Source organism: Leptonychotes weddellii, chromosome 9 (genome assembly GCF_054177405.1).
Source record: "Leptonychotes weddellii isolate Sample4059 chromosome 9, ASM5417740v2, whole genome shotgun sequence".
Classification (NCBI taxonomy): Eukaryota; Metazoa; Chordata; class Mammalia; order Carnivora; family Phocidae; genus Leptonychotes; species Leptonychotes weddellii.
Genome location: NC_138377.1, coordinates 82,492,062 through 82,504,865, shown reverse-complemented (window position 1 = coordinate 82,504,865; position 12,804 = coordinate 82,492,062). Strand labels below are relative to the sequence as shown.

The 12,804-nt window shown below is 37.9% G+C and overlaps 1 protein-coding gene across 3 annotated transcripts in view; it reads right to left on the bottom strand.

Annotated features, from left to right (window-relative positions):
• Positions 1-352: 352 nt before the first annotated feature.
• The window catches only part of MAPK6 (mitogen-activated protein kinase 6), a 39,306-nt gene continuing 26,854 nt past the window's right edge, over positions 353-12,804 (bottom strand). For all 3 annotated transcript variants that reach the window (XM_081831088.1, XM_081831089.1, XM_081831090.1), the window contains exons 4-6: positions 9,444-9,608; positions 4,629-4,830; positions 353-2,723 (exon numbers count right to left, since the gene is read on the bottom strand). In XM_081831088.1, coding sequence (XP_081687214.1) covers positions 1,622-2,723; positions 4,629-4,830; positions 9,444-9,608 — 1,469 coding nt within the window. In that variant the 3' untranslated portion in view covers positions 353-1,621. The remainder of the gene's footprint in view (positions 2,724-4,628; positions 4,831-9,443; positions 9,609-12,804) is intronic.

Sequence of the window (12,804 nt, the reverse complement as noted above, 5' to 3'; positions counted from 1 at the left end):
TGCACGCTCTGTCAAATAAATAAATAAATCTTTTAAAAAAGATTTTATTTATTTGACAGCAGGAGAGGGAACACAAGCAGGGGGAGTGGGAGAGGGAGAAGCAGGCTTCCTGCGGAGCAGGGAGCCCGATGCGGGGCTTGATCCCAGGACCCTGGGATCATGACCTGAGCCGAAGACAGATGCTTAACAACTGAGCCACCCAGGAGCCCCTAAATAAAATCTTTAAAAAATAAAGTATGGCCACAATTTAAAAGATGCCAAAGAGAGTAGAACTAGATAAAGGTTTTGCTTGTGATTTTTATTCTTTCTAGCAGGTAATCTGCATTACCTAAAGAGTTCAACAGGAGCCATATTCATTGGCCATGTTTTATTTATCCTTTTCTTTGAACAGGATAACCAAAGATACAGACAGTATTCAATAAAATAAAATAGATGAAACAAATTCTAAGAGACTGCAATGCCACATGCTACATTTAACCTAATTTTATTCATGCTTGCCTTGGATGGGGAACAGATCATTCAGTAAAAACATACAGTAAAAACAAAATATGTCTTATCATGTACAACTTTTAAACTACAATAATGATGTACCTTAATTACTTCCATGCACACAAGTCTAACATTACAGGTTTGTTTTTTTTTTTTTTTTAAAAATAAACACAGTTAAGACTTCTAGGAGCATTTTATAATAAAGTAATTCCTAATGTTTCTTTGTAGATAGATCAAGCACCTCCAAAATACAAATTCCTATACACAGTGAGCGCTTTACTTAAAATGAATACTTAAGTAAATTAAGTACGTGGACAGCCTTAGGATGAGCTGACATTATATATTCAGCTAAGTAGGCAACAAACCATAGTGCCAAATGGAAAAAGTGTATTTGCAAATAAATTTCAAAAACTAAGTTAACTTTTTATAATTAAATACAGAAAATATACTGATTTGCTAAAATAAATAAGATGTGATGTAGTAACACTTCACTATAAAGAATGCATACCAGAACATTTATAAACGGTGCATGAATCTTATTAAGAATAGTTTACTACAATAAACGCTGGCTAAATAGAAGTGCATATGTGAAGCACTATGGGTGGTCTATGTTTTGCCACATACTTTTGTTACCTTGAGGTAGATAACACATGTGTACCAAATTCGGCATTCATTTTCAGTTGCTGCTGGTATCATGTGTTTTAAGAAATGTGTACAGTATGAAAAACTTGAAAATACTCATGAATGAAAAATGTTTTAGGAAAAAAATAGATATTCTCATGCAATTATGTACAGTCTCACTGTGTAAATTTCAAGGCAAGATTTTTGTTTCCTGTAAAACAGATCATTGTTCTATGAGAGAATGTTTTTTACTTGTCTTAGTGCATTTCTTTTGTCGCCTCCTGCATTGCATTATTTTGCTCTATTCTTTATTTTTGTGTGCAAACGACATGCCAGTTAAAATGAAAACCATCTCACATGTAGAAAAAAAGTCTGGATTTTAAAAACCAAGAACTAATAAAATCCTTTCTAAATGACACCATATGATTCAAGTAAAAAAATGAAACACTAGTAATAAAAAAGACAAAACACATTTCATGAAGAATACAAAGAGAAATGTCTGCTGAGTGTTTTAGTTCAGATGTTTCAGAATGCTGCTGTATGTCTTATGAGGAATCTGAGGGGAAGATTTCATAGCAGAAGGTGTTAAGGTGGCCTGTATTGACTTAAGTGGGGACCCCACTGGGCTGTGAAACTGCGGGATGCCTATGGCTTCAAGCTGCTTGTTAAAGAGGAACTCCCCACTGTTGTTCAGAAATCCTTCCTCATTTCCTCTCTCCCCAAGCTTCCCATCCTCTACTGGCTCAGTTTCTAGCATTTCAGTATCTTCTTTCCTGCTAAAGAACTTGTCCAAGTAACTGGTGTAAGTGTTTTCCTTCTCAATTTGTTCATCCTTCCTTACCTCACAACAGAACTGATTTATGAGAAAACAATCCTCCCCACCACCCATAAACTGGCTATCCCAAGAAGACTGGTACAAAGCTTCTAATTGAGCCAGATTTGCCATTCCTTTCTCCTGTTTTTCTCGGCTTATTGACTTAGATATCAAACTTTTCAATTCTAGTTGGGACACTGAGCTATTCAAGTCATTTAATTTATCAACAACATCAGTAGGCTCATGTTGTGAACTAAGCTGAATAGTTCCTGCGATAAAGGAATCAAAGTCAAATCCCTGATTCTTTTCCCTTTCTTTTTCCGCCAATTGCTGTGATGCTTCCTCTAGAGCTATCTGGGCTTTAACCAATCCATTTCTTTCACATTTTGACTTGCCTTTCTTATCAGACTTTTCTTTGCTTTGTTCTTTCCAGTTGGAAAGATCTATAATAAGCTTGGGTTCGTAATAATGGTTAACTTCACTCTCTCTCCAAACTAAGTTATCTAAATATGATGATGACCTTGTTTTGTAGTTACAAGTATGGCTACACTCTAGATCACAATATTTGTTTTCATGATGATCTGGGTACTGCCAACAAGGATCAGTAGAGTAATTGGTATCGAAAGCAGGATCCTCCAAGTACTTTTCACGATCTCCATCCAAATATTTTCGAGGATCAACTTGTACTTCTTCTTCATCAGTGACATCGGACAGAGCTCTTGGGTCAAGCTGAACTTCATCAATATCAAAGTTGTTATGTATAGGCCAATCATGCTCTGAAAATTGACAATCATGGTACCTGAAAAAATTAATGCATTAATGTGAGTCCAGATATAGGATTTCATTTTCAAATTCACTGAGTGCCTTTTAGGTGAAAGCACTCTGCTAGGTCTATGCGGGGACAATAGGAATATAGCTCATGCTTTTAATGGATAGGTAAGATCTGTTACTACACAATGTAATATGTGGCACTTTAGTAATTACCAATGAAACATATAATTACAGTAAAATTCTGAGTCCTCCATTCTTAAATTTAAGACCAAATATCATTTCACACTTATTCTGTCTTTTCTCTATTCTATTTTTCATTCACCTTCAAAGGCAACTGCAGATAAACATCAGAGTGGCTGGCATGTCTACAGTTCAATTCCAACAGTTTCATACAGAGAAAAAATACTCTGTGGCCATAAAATAGCTATCTCTAATCTCAATCAGGTCTCTTACAGATTTTCACTCTCTTGGTAACAAGTCAGACTAGAACAGAGGAAGGCTTGCTGGAATTCATCACGAATATTAAAAAAACCTCTCCATGTACATGCACTACTGAATGTGGTATCCTCTTAACAACACATCACAGCAAGGTGGCCGTTCCATGCCCAAGTAGAGGCAGACTGACGCACGCACGCACGCACGGTTGGGGGATGGGGAGGAGGGACTAGAAGAGACTGGAAGACATTTGAGTATGTATGAAAGAACTATACGTAGACAGTAGAAATGTTCATGTGGACCAATAGGTCATTGCCAGATGTGTAAACATACAAATACCTCAACATTGTAGGAGGGAAAAAATGCAATGACTAAACAAACAAATTTTAATATTTACTACTTCTTTAATTATTAAATATTATTCTTTTAAACATAGAAATATATGAAACTCTAAAGTTTTAAGATTGCCATTAGTGACTCTGACACCTGGCTAAATATCAAAATCACCCAAAGATTTTAAATAATATTGATTCATAGGGTGCCTAGGTGGCACATGGGTTGACCTTCAGACTTTTTGTTTCAGCTCAGATCATGATCTCAGGGTTGTGAGATCAAGCCCCCCTTGGGGTTGTGCACTCAGCACAGAGTCTGCCTGAAAGAATCTTTCTCCCTCTCCCTCCCCCTTTGCAGCTCCCCACGCTCATGCTCTCTCTCTAAAATAAGTAAAATCTTTAAAAATAATAATATTGATTCATTATTATATGCTATGATCCTACTCTGAAGCGAAATTATATCTAAATTTTCCCTGGAATTTAGAAATCCTAGAAGAAAGCTGAGGAAAAAAAATCTTTAACTAAAATGTATAAGGTTATTCATTTTGACATTTTATACTATTCAAAATAGAAAAGTCTCTTGTACTGAACCTATGTTCAAGCAGCCCAAGATTAATTTTGTGTCATTAGGAAAACAGATTTGAATAGCATATACCATGAATCAAAATAATTTCTATCCTAAGATACAAGAGATTTTATGTAAAAATTTGAGACATTATGGAGATACCTATTTGGATAAGGTTCAGTCTTGTCATCCAACATCTTAAAAAAAATTTGTGACATTTTTAAAAGCAATAGTTTAAAATGGTTCAGATTTCCAACCTTCAACCCTCATGTTTAAAGGACCTTACACATTTGTTAACAACTAAGCACGCCTTAATGGCTTTGAAAATGTTTCAGAGTAGAATTCACATTTTCCCATTATGTATATCCTAACTAGTAACTTAAGTATTTAAATTATATAAAGTCTATTCAAAGATATTAATAAGTTTAGCAGAAACCCAAAGAGACCATTACTAAATTTTTAAGACATCTACACTGTCTTGTCCTACACTGCATTATGGTTTATTGAAAATACAATAAATGGGCCATGATCATATAGTAGTCAGTACTCTGCATTGTGAAAATACAATAAATGATATTTTTCTAACTTAGGATCAATTTACCTTTCCCAGTTATAAATATGACTATGAGTTTCATCCATAAGCAAAATATCATCAACTTCATCTTCAATATGAAAAGGATGACTTGAAATTGGCTCATCCATTGGAAAAGAATATATGCTCATATAAGGATGGGAAAGCGCTTCTTCTGCTGTCAACCGATCCATTGGGCTAAATGTCAAAATTTGTTCCAGGAAATCCAGTGCTACAAAAGAAAGGGATAAAACACCTTAACTGTACTGGAAGTCTACCAACCAATTAAGAAAAAAAAGAGGTTATATAAATAAAAGGTAAATTAAGTTTATCAAATAAAACTAATTTACCTGATTTACAGATTAAAATGAAAAGACACTCAATAAACACAGTAAATATTTGAAATGTACCCCAATCTCATACTATGGTTAAGTTACAAAGAAAAAGAATATATTAAGTTGAATCATATGAAACTTCTATTTCTGTCAGTAAAAAATGGTCAAATAACAGCAATTTCATATGGTTCAACATAATACTATATAGGTCATAATCTCAGCTCTGCAACTCACTAGCTTAAATGAATTACTAGCAGTAAAGGGCCAGACAGGTTACTTAAACTTGCTGAACTTCAGTTCTTCATGTATAAAATGGAAATAGATATATTATACGGTATAAAAATTAAATGTAAAGCAGAGTAAAGCATAGTGTCTAGTGCTTAATAAAAAATCCTTTCCCCTTTCCTTCCCTTATCTCACTGGCTAGCTGTTGTACTAATTTGTTGATCTGTTTCACATCAATCACACTCCAACATAACACACAAATGCACTTGATCACTTTAGGGCTTTGGAAGAGTTACCTACCTTACACCCAATTCTTAGCTTACACTTACACTCAAAACTTAGCTCATAAGCTCCTAACCCATCCTGAACCACACCTGTCACCAGCCTGAAGGTTGCCCTTATACAACCACATGCTTGTATACCAATCCTCAGCTGTGAATCATTTCCCCCATCTACTTTCCCTGTTCCTAGTCATACAGTACTGATGAAAGCTCAATGCAAAAACCACACACACACACACACACACACACACACACACACACACACACATACATAGCTCACTACAAATTCATATTGTAGAACTGCAATTTGGCCTTTGCTATTGCTCAGCAATGTTCCACACCATCTCTTTATGCTCTCAATCTTTATCATATCTAAACCCACTTCACATTTATCTTAATCCCTACTTCTTCACTATGGCCTGTCATACATCCTCTTATCCTTACCTCTGTCTCAAAGGAAAAGATAGTCATCCTCTCTAAAACTAAGCTGTACTCTAGAAAGGACGCTATTCTCAATTCCCAATTTCTCATTAATGTAAACAATAGTTGATTTTTTATAGCCTTTTGTATTTTACAAAGTGCTTTTATATATATTATCTTATTCAATCCTCAAATCGTTCCAGTAACGACTAAAGAAACCTAAGGCTCACTGCTACTCATGCCCTTCAGTGGCCCGGGGCTGAGGCCTCTTCCTCTCCTCTCCTTTACCCCCCCTCCTACTATATTACCCTAATCTAGGAAGTCATTTCACAATACATCAAGCTATTCTTGGTTCTCTTGCAAAAGAGTCCATCTTAATTTTAATTAGCCCAGGGCCCTTGTGTCTCAAGGCAAGAGAGACTCTAAGGCACAGAGTTATAAAGGGCTGACCCAGCACAATCACCATTCTCAGAGGGAAGGGAGATATATATCTAACTACGCAAGAGGAATGTACTCTAAAATCCCTACCATTTGGGAACTGTAGGCAGCAGGAAGAGGAAAGAAAAAAACTAGCCCCAAGCTGAGCTCCCAAGTGCAGCAGCATATGCATATGTAGACTACTGCCATAATTGCAGAAAGTTCTATTGGACAGCACTGCTCTAAAGGAAATCTATTTGCTATGATGGTGTTGAAGTATGCTAAGATACAGAAGTACATGGTAAACTACAGCAAAAGGGAGGATGAGAGGTAAGTATGGAGGAAAATGAAAAAGGGTATTTCATCTAAAGACGAAAGACCACTAGGGTTCCTAATCATCTTAATGTGTTAATTCATATATACTTAATCTTGTTTGTTTTTTTCCCTCTGAAGATCATGAACATGTGAGAAAAGAACACGTATTATTCTTACTAAGCCCCACTGCCTCAGAATATGCTCTGCCCAAAAGTAAAACTCCAATATTAATCAGTAAGAAACTGGTGTGGAACATACCTACATAGTAAATCTTTAGTCTCGGGAACTTTAAAAACTCTGCATTGCACTTGTATGTGAGCATAGCTCTGCCACTTATTAATACCAAGGATCTTTTGCCTGATGGTTAATTAACCCATTATCAAAAATATACATTTAATCCATTATGAGTAATTCCAGCCATCAGCCAAATATTCAAGTTGGTTCACAGCTAAGACATGATCCCAACCCTAAAGTTAGGGTAGGGAAAAAGAAGATTCAAATTTGGCTAGACTGCAAATGCTTCAACAGCAATGTCCTACATTACTAGTTAGCCTCTTTTGATTAAACACAGCAACAGCAACAATGACTCCAGAGGCAATCAAGGTTATTCCTGTCCCTCAACCTGGCTGAGCAGGGCCACACCTGTAGAGGGTTTTAAAAATACACAGGTGGGGTGCCTGGTTGGCTTAGTCAGTTTGAGCATCTGACTCTTGATTTTGGCTCAGGTCATGATCTCGGGGTCATGGGATCAAGCCCCGTGCGTCAGGCTCCACGCTCAGCAAGAGAGTCTGCTTCTCCCTCTCCCTCTGCCCCTCCCCCCTGCTCACGTGTGCGCACACTCGCACTCTCCCTCTCTCTCAAATAAATAAATAAATCTAAAAAAATAAGACACATGCTCTGCTCCCCACACCACTTCTGAATTCTGACCCAACAGCCTGCATTTTTAAAGAGCTCCCAAAGAGGATTCGGAGGCAGAGTCAAATGCTATGTGACTACTGTTCAGTTATGAACAAGGATGTCATGACAGTGGCTCTAAGGTCAGGAGAAAGATAACCAGCACTGGAAGCTGATTGTGAAGACAGACTTGAAGGCCAGTTAGGAATGTAGAGCTACTGAAAAGGAAGCCTGCAAAACCTGCTGAAATTAAATACAGCTGCTTCCTTTTTACTTAGGCATTTACTATAGGAGTTTTAAACACATTTGAGGAAAACAAAAAATGTCATTATGATTTTGCCATCCAGTGCCTATTTCTCAGAACACTTGCTACTTTATTTAGTTATTTTTAAGTAGGCTCCACGCCCATGGAGCCTAACGTGGGGGCTTGACCAACCCTGAGATCAAGACCTGAAGTGAGATCAAGAGTCAGACACTTAACCGACTAAGCCACCCAGGCACCCCCAAACACTTGCAATTTTAAAACACTTTGATACACAATAACCTGAACCACAGATGATCAGAGTGGGCGTTATGAATAATGGATATATAATTCAGACAAACCTTAAGATGTTTAGAAAACTATATATTCCTAACCTATTGATTCATAAAGAACTATACAATCCTGACACTGATGCGTCTTAATATAATTCCTAAAGATGTAAGACACAATCAACTTTTAAGAAAGATGTTTCCCATGTCTAACTCTCTTCCTTAAAAAAATGTTATCTTCGGGCGCCTGGGTGGCTCAGTCGGTTAAGCGACTGCCTTCGGCTCAGGTCATGATCCCAGGGTCCTGGGATCGAGTCCCACATCGGGCTCCCTGTTCTGCAGGGAGCCTGCTTCTCCCTCTCCCACTCCCCCTGCTGTGTTCCCTCTCTCACTGTGTCTCTCTGTCAAATAAATAATAAAAATAAAATCTTTAAAAAAAAAAAAAAAGTTATCCTCGGGCGCCTGGGTGGCTCAGATGGTTAAGCGTCTGCCTTCAGCTCAGGTCATGATCCCAGGGTCCTGGGATCGAGTCCCGCATCGGGCTCTCTGCTCCTTGGGAGTCTGTTTCTCCCTCTGCCTCTCTCTCTCTCATGAATAAATAAATAAAATTAAAAAAAAAAAAATGTTATCCTGGGGTGCCTGGCTGGCTCAGTTGGTAGAGCATGCAATTCCTGATCTCAGGGTTTCACATATGTTCAAGTCCCACACTGGGTACAGAGATTACTTAAAATCTTAAAAAAAATAAATTATCTTATTACAGGTAACTACTACAAGAGTTAAAGTTTTGTATATTACTTATAGCAACAAATCCTAATGACATCACTCTGAGACATGAAATTATTTGTTTTAGCGATCAAAAAAGTTTTGATTCTAAGTTTCTATTCCTTTCAAGCTTGCACAAACTCTCACATTTAGCACCTAATATTCCTAACAGGAATCTGCAAACTCTTATGTAATGTGTTTGCTCAGAGTTTTGCTCTTTCTTCCATCTCTTCCTGGCCCTGAAGTCTTTGCTTTCCCCAGCTCAATTTACTCTTTCATATCTCAATCACATTCACATTCATATCCAGACTTACTTATCATATAACCCTCACAAAACTCCATTTTAGCTTAGTGAGGGACAGTTACTCTAGATGCTCGCCTATGGTAGAAAATATCAGTGGTGTAAGCTGAAAAAGTAGATGGAGTTAGAACCAGGAGAGGGATACACTTAATGGAACCTGAAAAATCATTCAGAGTAACAAAGAAACAGATCCCAGCCTAAGAGCCAGACCAAAAAAGGGAGAGAGTTGAAGTTTTAGATAAGGTATAGTGTCTAAAGACTATTTGGGATACACAGATCCTGCTTGTGTGCGTGCACACACACACACACACACACACACACCCACCCACCCCATTACATGATGGTTACTCTTGAGTAACAATACCTTCTCGACTAATTCCTGGAAGCAGCTGAGTTAAAGGTTTGTGTGGCTCAGTCATGTCATTTCTAATGTAAACTGGAATTACGCTGAGAAGCTCCTGACGATCTTCCTCATGTACAACAGGAATAGATTCTAAAATCAGCTGCATCTGTTCAAGTTCATGTGCACCTGAGATTAAATAAACATCAAATACAATATGAATAAACACATTCCTCAACGTTTACTTATTTGGCAACAGACATTCTAAAGCTATAGGAAACTAACCTAAATACTGTAATGATCACTGGGAGGAAAATGATTAACTGAATTTTTTTTTTTTAATTTTTATTTATTCATGAGAGACACAGAGAGAGAGAGAGAGAGACAGAGGCAGAGGGAGAAGCAGGCTCCCAAGAAGCAGGGAGCCCGATGTGGGACTCGATCCCAGGACCCTGGGATCATGACCTGAGCCCAAGGCAGACACTTAACCATCTGAGCCACCCAGGCACCCTAACTGAATTCTTAACCAGCAGGTTTCTTTGCTTTGAATATCATCAATCTACTGAAAAAGTGTATCTGTGTGTGCTGCCGGACATATTTACTTTTGGCTGCTTTGTTTCCATAAGAAACTGACCCTTTAAGTTTAGCCTCATCTTAAGGTATCACAAAGTAGTGAAAAAAACGAATTGAGATTCAAGGGACATGGATTCTAGTCTTGGCTATACTACTAATTAACTGACTATACCTTTGGGAATACTTAGCATGGTAATGACTTCATTTCATCATCAGTAAAATGGAGGGTTGGACTAGATTCATACTACAAAAAGTTTTATAGTTATGGGTTAGGCTCAGGTAGCATTTCAGGACAACTATTAAAGAAATAATAGGGGGAACTTTAAGCTAAACGCTGACTAAAAATTCAGTTTGCTTTTCCATGGATTTCTAGAATTCATTCAACCACTAAATTTTTCTTGAGTACCTACTATGAGCAAGGCACTTTAAAATACAACTGTGAAGCAAAAGAGACCAAGTCCCTGCCTTCATGGAGCTTACAATCTAGTGGAAGAAGACAGACAATAACTCTGTCAAAATTTATGTCAAATGGTGATAAATGCTATGAAGAAAAATAGAGTAAGCAGGGAAAACAAAGAGCACTTTATGGGTAGGACTGCTAAGTAATACTGGATGACCAAGGCCTCAGTGAGAAGCTGAAAACTGAGGAAGTTGGGGAACACACCATGCATTCATATGGAGGAAGGGAGTTCCAGGAAGATGGGAAAAGGCGCAAAGGCTCAGAGAAGAGTGGGCTTGGTGTGTCTAAGAAACAGCAATTAGGTTAAGTGTAGCTGAAACAGAGTGGCTGGGCGGGTGGGGGAGGGGGGAGCAAGTATTAGAAGATGAGATGGTACCAGAACACAAAGGGTTTGCTTTAACCTGAATTTGATAGGGAGACATTACAGAGTTTCAAGCAGAAAAATGGCATGTTCTGATTTATATTTTCAGAGAACTCCTATGGCTGCTATGTGGTAACTAGGCTACAGACAGCAAATATTAAAGCAGAAAAGGCAGTTAAATCCTGCATTAGACCAGGAAAAACATAATGGTTGACTGAACTGTGGGGAGGCGGGTAGTGACAGAGATAATAACAAGCAGTTAGATTCTGAATATATTTCAAAGGAAGAGCCCATAGAATCTGTACCGACAGAAGTGTAGGATGAAGCCAAGATTTTTGCCTCAGCAACTAAAAAGTGGATCTGGTTTACCAAGATGAGGAAGACAGCAGAAAAAGAAAATATGAGGGAGAAATATCAGGAGTTCAGTTTTGGATAAGCTAAATTTGAGATGCTATTAGACATCTTAGTCCGTGCCTTTTATTGCTCTGTTCTTTTGGAACCTATACCTAACATAGAGGATCTTCCTCATGCTGGTTTTTTTTTTTTTTTAGATTTTATTTATTTATGTATTTATGTATTTATTTATTTATTTGACAGAGAGAGAGAGACACAGCGAGAGAGGGAACACAAACAGGGGGAGTGGGAGAGGGAGAAGCAGGCTTCCCATTAAGCAGGGAGCCCGATGTGGGTCTCAATCCCAGAACCCTGGGATCATGACCTGAGCCAAAGGCAGACGCTTAATGACTGAGCCACCCAGGCGCCCCCCTCATGCTGCTTTTGGTTCACAAATTTACCAATAAAGCAGAAGGGAACTAAAACTGGATCTTTCCAATCATTTCATAAACAATTCCCATTAACTGTTTAAAGTTTACATGGGTCTAAGATCAAAATCATGTTATTTAAATGTGTTTCTCAATCCAATTATTTTTATTGCTGTACTTGAACAATTCTGAATATGCTGAATGAACATTTAAAAATACATTAAGTACCTTTGTATAATTAATATAGCAGTAAAGTTTTGACCCCACTTCAGATGACCCCATAATAAATGACCCGATGATCTAACAATTTTAAACAATTTAGTTTTCCTGATAAAATATTCATTATTGTGGTAGCATTAAAATATGTCCACAGGGATGCCTGGGTGGTTCAGTCGATTAAGTGTCTGCCTTTCGCTCAGGTCATGATCCCACGGTCCTGGGATCGAGTCCCGCTTCAGGCTCCTTGCTCTGCGGGGAGCCTACTTCTCCCTCTGCCTCTGCCTCTCCCCTCTGGCTTGTGTTCTCTTTCAAATAAATAAATAAAATCTTTAAAAAAAATGTCCACAAATTTGGGTGCCTGGCTGGCTCAACCAGTAGAGCATGTGAATCTTGATCTCGGGATCATGAGTTCAAGCCCCATGTCAGGCGCTGGGCATGGAACCTCCTTAAATAAATAAAAATAAAATAAATGTGGGGTGCCTGGCTGGCTCAGTTGGTACAGCATGTGACTCCTGATCTCAGGGTCATGAGTTCAAGTCCCAAGTTGGGTGTGGACCCTACTTAAAAAAAAAAAAAAAAGTCCACAAATTCTTTGGTCCTCTTCGTTTCAAAAAGTGGAATCCAATTCCCCTCCCCTTGAATGTGAGGTGTATTTAGATGACTCACTTCTAATGTATAAAAACTGAAATGACTGTGTCACTTTTGAGCCTAGGTCACAAAAAGGTACCTTTGCATTTGCAAAGTTCAAAACAATCCAGTGGATAAAGAATAATCTTCTCAACAAATGGTGCTGGGATAACTGGATATCCACATGCAAAAGAATAAAGTTGGAGCCCTAACTCACACACAAAAATAGCTCAAAATGGATCACAGACCTAATTTAAAAGCTAAAACTATAAAGTTCTTAGGGGTCAGGCAATAATTTTATAGGTATGACATCAAAAGCATAAGTGACAAAAGAAAAAAAATAGATAAATTGGACTTCATCAGAATTAAAACCTTTTGTGATTC